The sequence below is a fragment of the Chiloscyllium punctatum genome, chromosome 15 (genome assembly GCF_047496795.1).
Source record: "Chiloscyllium punctatum isolate Juve2018m chromosome 15, sChiPun1.3, whole genome shotgun sequence".
Taxonomy (NCBI): Eukaryota; Metazoa; Chordata; class Chondrichthyes; order Orectolobiformes; family Hemiscylliidae; genus Chiloscyllium; species Chiloscyllium punctatum.
In genome coordinates this window covers 83,247,789-83,256,336 of record NC_092753.1, presented here as the reverse complement: position 1 = coordinate 83,256,336, position 8,548 = coordinate 83,247,789, and the positions used below count along the sequence as shown (strand labels likewise).

The following is an 8,548-nucleotide window of genomic DNA, read 5'->3' as shown; positions in this document are numbered from 1 at the left end:
AGGTTGGATACTTTAAAAAGCTGACAGTTTGCTATTGCAGCATTTAAAACAGCAAATTCTAAATAGCTTCTGAATCCAAGTACGCTCTATTGAAGCTTTTTAGTCACTCTCTATTTTAATTTCGTGTCTATATTAAGTGGTTAAAAATTCCCTTGCAAACCAAATTCTGCCCTGTTAATTCAGGATGATCCCACCTCCCCTGCACCCCCCCCCCCCTCCCCACCCCCCAACCGTTCATTTCCCTAATCAATTATTTTTGTTCAAACATGTAAATCTTCAGTGAGTTGGGCAGATGAATGCTTCACACTCTGATTCCCTTCACTACTACACGCACAGAAACATGAAATTCCCGTTTCTCTTGAGGCAAACAAGACGTTTCTTCCAATTCATACTTTGGATTCGTTTTCTAAGTTTGTAACCTCGCCGTTCTGCTCGGATTGCTCCTCATGGTGTTTGTCCTCTGGTTGCGCCTCCCCCCTCTCCTCCTCCTCCTCCTCCTCCTCCTCCTCCTCTTCCTCCTCCTCCTCCTCGTTTAGTTTGGTGGAGACTGACCAGGTGAGGGGCAGTTCCGCTTTGCTGCTCATCTCTGCCAACTCTTTGGCGCTACAGACCGGTGTCTTTATCTCATAGGTCTCATGAAAGTTGTTGTAATCAACCTCATAAAATCCTTCCTCCAACGATAGGACAGGCATGAAGCGGTAACCCCACAGAATTTCATTGGTAACATATGAACTCCGTGCTTGGCATGTCATACCTATGTGAAAAGAAATCACCAGTAATGAATAAATACATAATATACACAGACCTCATTGTTTCTGGAGACATCTACCTTTACCTTTGTAACTTATCATAGAGTCATACAGCATGGAAACAGACCCTTCGGTCCAACCAGTCCATGTTAACCATAATCCCAAGCTAAGCTCGTCCCACGTGCCTGCGCTTGGCCCATATCAATTAAAACATTTATTATTCGTGTCCTTATCTTAACATCTTTTAACATTGTAACTGTACCTGCATCTACCACTTCATTTGGAAGTTCATTCCACACACAACCCACTCTGTGTAAAAAAAATTGCCTTGTGGGAACAAACTGTGTAAATAAACAATAAATTCCCCTTCTCATTTTGCCCTTTGGCCAAGCTTCATTTATAAAGGACATTGGTGAGAAGACATCTTGAGTGCTATGTACTGTGCTGATTGCTGTACTTAGGGAAGGTTGTTAATGCATTGGAAGCAGTTCAGAAAAGGTTTACCAGAATAATACCTGGAATGAGTGGATTGCCTTATAAGGAAAAGCTAGGCTTCTATCATCTGAAGTTTAGGGGTAATTTAATTGAAGCATATACAATTTTGAGAGGACTTGACCAAGTGGGTTTTGAAACGATCTTAAAGTCGTAGTCATAGAGATGTACAGCATGGAAACAGACCCTTCGGTCCAACCCGTCCATGCCAACCAGATATACCACCTCAATCTAGTCCCACCTGCCAGCACACAGCCCATATCCCTCCAAACCTTTCCTATTCATATACCCATCCAAATGCCTCTTAGATGTTGCAATTGTACCAGCATCCACCACATCCTCTGGCAGCTCATTCCATACACGTACCACCCTCTGTGTGAAAAAGTTGCCCCTTAGGTCTCTTTTATATCTTTCCCCTCGCACCCTAAACCTATGCCGTCTAGTTCTGGACTCCCCAACCCCAGGGAAAAGACTTTGTCTATTTATCCTATCCATGCCCCTCATAATTTTGTAAACCTCTATAAGGTCACCCCTCAGCTTCCGACGCTCCAGGGTAAACAGCCCCAGCCTGTTCAGCCTCTCCCTGTAGCTCAAATCTTCGGACATAGTTTAAAAAAGAGATCACCTACTTAAGACAGAAATGAGGAAACATTTTTGTTCTCTGAGGGTTGAGTATTTTGGAGTTCTCTTCCTTTAAAGGCAGCGAATGCAGAATCTTTAAATATTTTTAAGGCCAACGTGGATAGATTCTTGTTTGCCAGAGGAATGAAAGATTATCGAGACTGTAGGAATGTCGAGGTAATGTTAAAAACAGGTTAGCTATGATCTTAGTGAATGGTGCAGCAGGCTGAAAGGGCTGAGTGGCCTTGTCTTGTTATTTGCTTGTGTATTTGTATTGGTCACCTGTTCTAATAACTCCCATTGTGACTTGCCAACACTTTCAGTCTGACTACATTCCTGTGGAGCACCTTGTGACATTTTACTTTATTAGAAATGGTGTAGAAATGTGATTTGTTTTTGCTGAATGGTTTAAATTTTTCAGCAAAAATTCATACAACCTTCATATGCAGATATTAACAGTTGTGCAGTATAGTTTTACACATTGATTCTGTGATCAGTGCTGAAGTGATAGCTCTTATCTCAAAACTAAACTTTGATTCTGGCACCAATTACAGGGGATTATCTGGCATCTAGCAACAGCTATATCAAATCAGGAAGTAAAATGCAGAAATTATTATGAATTACTTATAATTTTAGGATTAAGACATATAGGAATAAGATAGCAACTGAAATAGCATAATTAAATGTTTAGATTCTCTACAGTGTGGAAACAGGCCCTTTGGCCCAACCAGTCCACACAAACCCTCTGAAGGGCAACCCACCCCGACCCATTTCCGCTCTAACTAAAGCACCTAACACTATGGGTAATTTAACATGGCCAATTCACCTGCCCTGCACATCTTTGGAGTGTGGGAAGAAACCGGAGGAAACCCAAAATGTGCAATCTCCACACACTCACCCAAAGCTGGGATTGAACCTGGGACCCTGGTGCGATGAGGCAGCAGTGCTAACCACTGAGCCACTGTGCCACCCCAAAGACAAAATATTTTTAATTCTATTTTATAAAAATGGCATTCAACAAATACTAAATTGGTTTTTCAAGACTAGAGGTTGTTTAGCAATGTTACATAATTTAAAACCCAATTGCGCCTCGTTCAATAAGGTATATGTTTTGATTTTGGAGTTATTTTTAAATTAAGTGTCATTAAGCATGAAAGAGAAAGTTGACATGAGTTCACATGATTACAAATGATTGCTGTTGGGGCACATAAGCACAGTACCCTGTATAGATGCAGAGGACCTGTGACAGCCACCAAAATAAAAACACAGAACTTCAAATACGGGAAATCTGAAACAAAAATAGGGTATGCTAGAAAACCTCAGTGGGTCTGGCAGCATTAATAGAGAGAAAAACAGAGTTGATGTCTCGAGTCCAGTGACCCTTCGTCAGTCTTCTGACAAAGTTTGATTATTTCCTAAGTGGAAACTTTAAGCTGTTGAGTTCAGAGGGAAGCTGCCTATGACTTTACCTGCTGTTCACTATCACAGCATTCTGCAAAGCCTTATGATAATTTTTTAGAAGGCTTGCTTTAGAATCATAGAGCACAGAAACAGACATTTTGGCCCAACTTGTCCATGCTGACCAGGTTTCCTGAACTGAACTAGTCCCATTTGCCTGGGTTTGGCCACCTTTTCTATCCATCTTCCTTTCCAAATATCTTTTAAATGTTCTAGTTGTACTCACCTCTGTCACTTCCTCTGGCAGCACGTTCCATATTTGCACTACTGTCTGTGTGAAAACGTTGCCCCTCGGGTCCCATTTAAATATTTTCCCTCTCAACTTAAACCTATGCCCTTTAATTTTGGACTGCCTTACCCTGAGGAACAACTCTCAGCTATTCACCTTATGCCCCTCATGATTTTATAAACCTCTATAATGTCACTCTCAGCCTCCTAGACTCCAAGGGAACAAAGTCCCAGCATATTCAAGCTCTCCTTATAACAGAAACTTTTCAGTCTCAGTAACATACCTTTTTGCGCTCTTTCCAAGTTAATAACATCCTTCCTATAGCAGAATTGTACACAGTACTCCAAATGTGGTTATATCAATGTCATGTACAATAGTAACATGACATCCCAGCTCCTGTACTCAATGTTCTGACTGATAAAGGTAAGTGTGCCAACTGCTGCCTTCACCACCCTATCAACCTGTGATGCCACTTTCAAGGAATGATATACCTGCACCTCTTGGTCTCTGTGTTTGTCAACACTCCCCAGGGCCCTACTATTAACTGTATAAATCCTGCCCTGATGCATCTTACTAAAATGCATCACATCACATTTATCTGAATTGAGTACCATCTGCCTCTCCTTGACCTAGTGGCCAAGATGCTCAAGATAAAGATGTTAAGAAAGACAGTTTCTTACCAAATTTATTATGCTTAACTTGCAAATGCAATACGTTACAGTTGGCATGTTTGTCAAAATATGTGAACCTCTTGGTTTATTCTGTTGAGTTCTTGATCCTAATTCATGAATAGGGGTATCTTAACCAACTCCACACAATGGGCGAAGGGGAAAGTCATCTCTCAGTGACATACTTTAGGATTCCATTGTAATAACAGGCAGAGAAATGTTATCTAAATGCTTTCTTTATTTATGTTAATATTGCCAATAGCAGTTTTTGGTGATCATGTGGTTGTTGGTTATATATGAACAAAATTATTATGGAGATGCTGTGGCTCAACAGTTGCATTGGTGAGTGTCAAATTAATGATTCCTTTTAATATGTTTTTCTAGATATACTTAATGCTGCTTTGTAGCTGATGAATTGCTGAGGATAATAAAATTGCAGCCAGGGATTCTCCACCCATTGAATTGCATGCTCAAGGCGTCAACACCAAACGTACCATTACTCAACCAGGATGTAGAATCCAATGAAGAAAGTTATGAAAGCAAAGAATGCACATAAAACTGGAATATGCAAAGGAAATGTAGCTTTGCTTATAAAAGCGTAAAGGGTTCATTATACTTTAACCTTAAAGGAGCTACTGACAGATGCAAAAGGAATTATGATATTATAACGTTAGATCACATAGAAAAGGAGTCCAAGTCATTGAGGTTCCAGCAGGATCTCCAATCTTTTCCAACCTTGTACATAAGTAGGTGTAAAAAGCTTGTGAATGTTCACTCAATGTGTGTCAACCTCATAAGACTATTGTCATGAACTAGGCCAGACTACTCAAAACATTCTTGAGCAGGCAGCCCAGACGATAACTTTGCAATTTGTTTCGGTAAGTGTACAGTGAGAATTACCCTGAGTAAGTTAGCAAGGTTGACTACTAGGTTTTAAAATAGACAGAAATTTATTCACAATGAAACACAAAGAACAGAAGAAAGAACGCTTGCAGAACTCAGTATATCCAAACTAAACTTAATTTTGCTGTTTTGAATATATACAATAGTCCCAATAAGCAAACCCCTTCAAAGAACAGTAAAAATGGAATAAATGCTTACAGGTTGAAGTTAGAAGGGCAGAAGGAGAGACAGAGAGCCTGTTCTCACAATCCACTGCTGACTTCCACAGTCTAACTAGTTCTGGACTGAACTGCTCAGCTAGAGAGCTGTCCACTCCCCTTTCATTATACAGGTCACTTCTAAAACATGACCACTTTGCCCTGAAGTCTCATTTGTTTACATATAAATGAAAAGGCCTCTCAATACCCTTTAATCTCTGTACCAAACCAGACTAATCAGAACCGGGAGCAGTTTACGCCCCCTCTGAAAAAAATCAAGGACTCAGTCTCCTTGAGAAAAGGAACAGCTTTTAGCAAAAAGGGACCAGCTTTGTGACACTGTATGGTAGCAATGATAACCAGACTCACGAAATTGGAGATGAGCAGCACTGAACACCCAAAATAAAGACCAGTGCCGGGATAATATTAATGGTAAATCCTGAGGACAGCATAAGCTTGGGGAGTGGAGGAGATGCCAGAACAGAAGCTCAGTAATGACTCAAAGCACCAAGCTATGGATTTCAAGGCAGATCAAAGCACAGAGAGGGAAAGTCTATAGAAAATTTGAAAATGTATGAAAGAAGGCAACAGTAGGCAGCGTGACAAGCAAGAAAAAAAATCAAATCAGTCCCATGTATAGACCATTACAATAAATCAGAAGCACCTACACAATTTGGACAGGAATGAGTACTCCACAAATTCACCAATGGCAAACACACTAAAGAGTAGAGCATAGTCGATGCCATTGAGAAATGCCATCAATGGGAACTCAAATAACTAGTTTTATAGAGACCAAGTCTCTTTGGGGAGGCAATGGCCTGGTGGTGGTGTTGAACTATTAATCTAGAGACCAAGGTAATGTCCTGGGGACCTAGATTCAAATCTCAGCACGACAGCTGGTGGAATTTGAATTCAATAAAAATCTGGAATCAAGAGTCTAATGATAACCATGAATCCATCTGGTTCACTAATGTTCTTCAGAGAAGGAAATCTGCCATCATCCCCTGGTCTGACCTATAGATGACTCTAGACTCTCAGCACTGTGGTTGAGTCTTAACTGCCCTCTGGGCAATTAGGGATGGGTAATAAATGTTGACTTTGCCATGAATGAATAAAGCAAGTCAATGCTGCAGAAACAACACAGAAAATTAAATGTAGCTCATGTACAGCAGTCCCTGGGTAGGAGAGAACATGAAGGGACAGGATTAACCTTTCCTGGGGGAATGTGAGAGGCCCGTTGTGATATTTTCATAATTGCACTGATCCGTAGGTGAAATCTTGGTATGCAAAAATTATGATTAATGACAAGAAAGCTGCTTTTTAATTGGATGGTACTGATTCTTTCGGAGGCTAGGATAAGCTGCACGACTGGCAACTGGAATGTAAATGTACACCTCATCAACACATCATACTTGAAATGTTCACACTCAACAATAAAGGGGTCAAGCTGTTTTGCTTCACAAAATGTCGAAGGTCTTGACACGGCTTAGATTTTGAGTATCTAAGGAACTCAACCAGATCAAATTTCAAAATTGGAGCAGTCAAACTAGCTTAATGGGTGCTGGTTTAAAAGCTTAGCTGTTAGAAGTTTTCCAATGCCACCAAGCGTTTTCTTTATGAAAAAGAAAAGCTATTGCAGAATTATGGAAATTCTCTTCAAAGGTGGCCAGTATTGTCACAGAATTGACAATCAAAGCGATACAGAAATCTAAGATCTCCATGTTTGCTGGGAACTGTTGGCTAGGGATAATTTTTATCTGCAATTAAAGAGTGCTGGTCTCATGTTTAATAATTACATTCTTAAAGGAAGATTATTGTTCTTTCTCTCAAGTTTGTAGAAAACCGTCAGAAAACCATTTTGGGTGGCACGGTGGCTTACCAGTTAGCACTGCTGCCTCACAGCGCCAGGGACCCGGGTTTGATTCCAGCCTCGGGTGACTGTCTGTATGGAGTTTGCACATTCTTCCCGTGTTTGCGTGAGTTTCCTCCGGGTGCTCCGGTTTCCTCCCACAAACCAAAGATGTGCAGGTCAGGTGAATTGGCCGTATTAAATTGCCTATAGTGTTATGTGCATTAGTCAGGGGTAAATGTAGGGGACTGGGTCTGGGTGGGTTGCTCTTTGGAGGGTTGGTGCGGACTTGTTGGGCCAAAGGGCCTGTTTCCACACTGTAGGGAATCTTTAAAAAAAAAGCATCACCTGCAGATAAGGATGATTTATATTTGAAAAAAGGCTCAGAAATGCAGACAGAGGTAGCCCAATTTGCCATCAAACATGAAGACTTCAATGTTACACAGGAACTTCTCATTGATCCAAGCTCAGACATTTTATTTGCTCGCTGATTACATCTCTAATTTCTAAGAAGGTTTCAGAAATGATCTTAGCTGCAGAGATATTATCACACAAACCTAACTCTATGTTTAACCTCCCAGGCAACGATAAGGGTCAACATGCTTCGTTTACTTATTCCAAGAGTGCACAGAGATTAGTACATCAATCCAAAGAGATTTGTGAAGGGTAAAGTTAGAGCAAAGAGTCAAATATTTATGCTTAAATATTACTGCTAAGAGGGGTGCCATAAAAGAACTTGGGGGAGATGTAAATGAATCATTCTTCCTTTATTCAAGAAATAGTTACTGAGAATGTACAAAAGGAGCTATGTTACATTGATGCAAAGACCATTTTTGGATTGTGGGCCAAAATGGGAAAAGAAACGGCTTTCACTTGACGGAGATGTTGCATTTTTAAAGCGAGTTAGAGGGTTGTATCCACTATGTTGCTTTGTTCAAACAGGTGAGGGGAGATTGCTGAGCTCATCAGCACCACTGTTGTTTGTTGAGGGGAATTACCAGACACAGCCTGTTCACTGGTTTTTCTATCAGGATCAGCAAGACAACTCTCTGAGAAGCTGTCTCTTGTCCAGGAGCTGATGTGTGAACATGATAGTAGCAGAAAACCTCAGGCTCTTAAAAAGACAACATCTCGCCTTACAGAGAAGTAACAAACAATTGGAAGATAGATGTCTCTTTTCACTGACATTTTACCTATAAGCTGCTGCCATTAACCATTAACATAGAGACTGAATAATGAGTGTGCCAACTGCCCTGTGTCTGCAGTAAAGAACTGAAAAGACATGAAATGAAAAAGATCAGAGATCAGAAAAATACTCAGAAGAAGCAAAAAAGCACCTGATTGAATCCTGTGGACTGATGCAACTGAACTTTGTTCCTCCA

The 8,548-nt window shown here is 40.6% G+C and overlaps 1 protein-coding gene across 1 annotated transcript in view; it reads right to left on the bottom strand.

The window, feature by feature from the left end:
• Nucleotides 1–233: 233 nt before the first annotated feature.
• kcnj6 (potassium inwardly rectifying channel subfamily J member 6) overlaps nucleotides 234–8,548 on the bottom strand; it is a 132,161-nt gene continuing 123,846 nt past the window's right edge. The window contains exon 3 of the mRNA XM_072585676.1: nucleotides 234–754. Coding sequence (XP_072441777.1) covers nucleotides 387–754 — 368 coding nt within the window. The 3' untranslated portion in view covers nucleotides 234–386. The remainder of the gene's footprint in view (nucleotides 755–8,548) is intronic.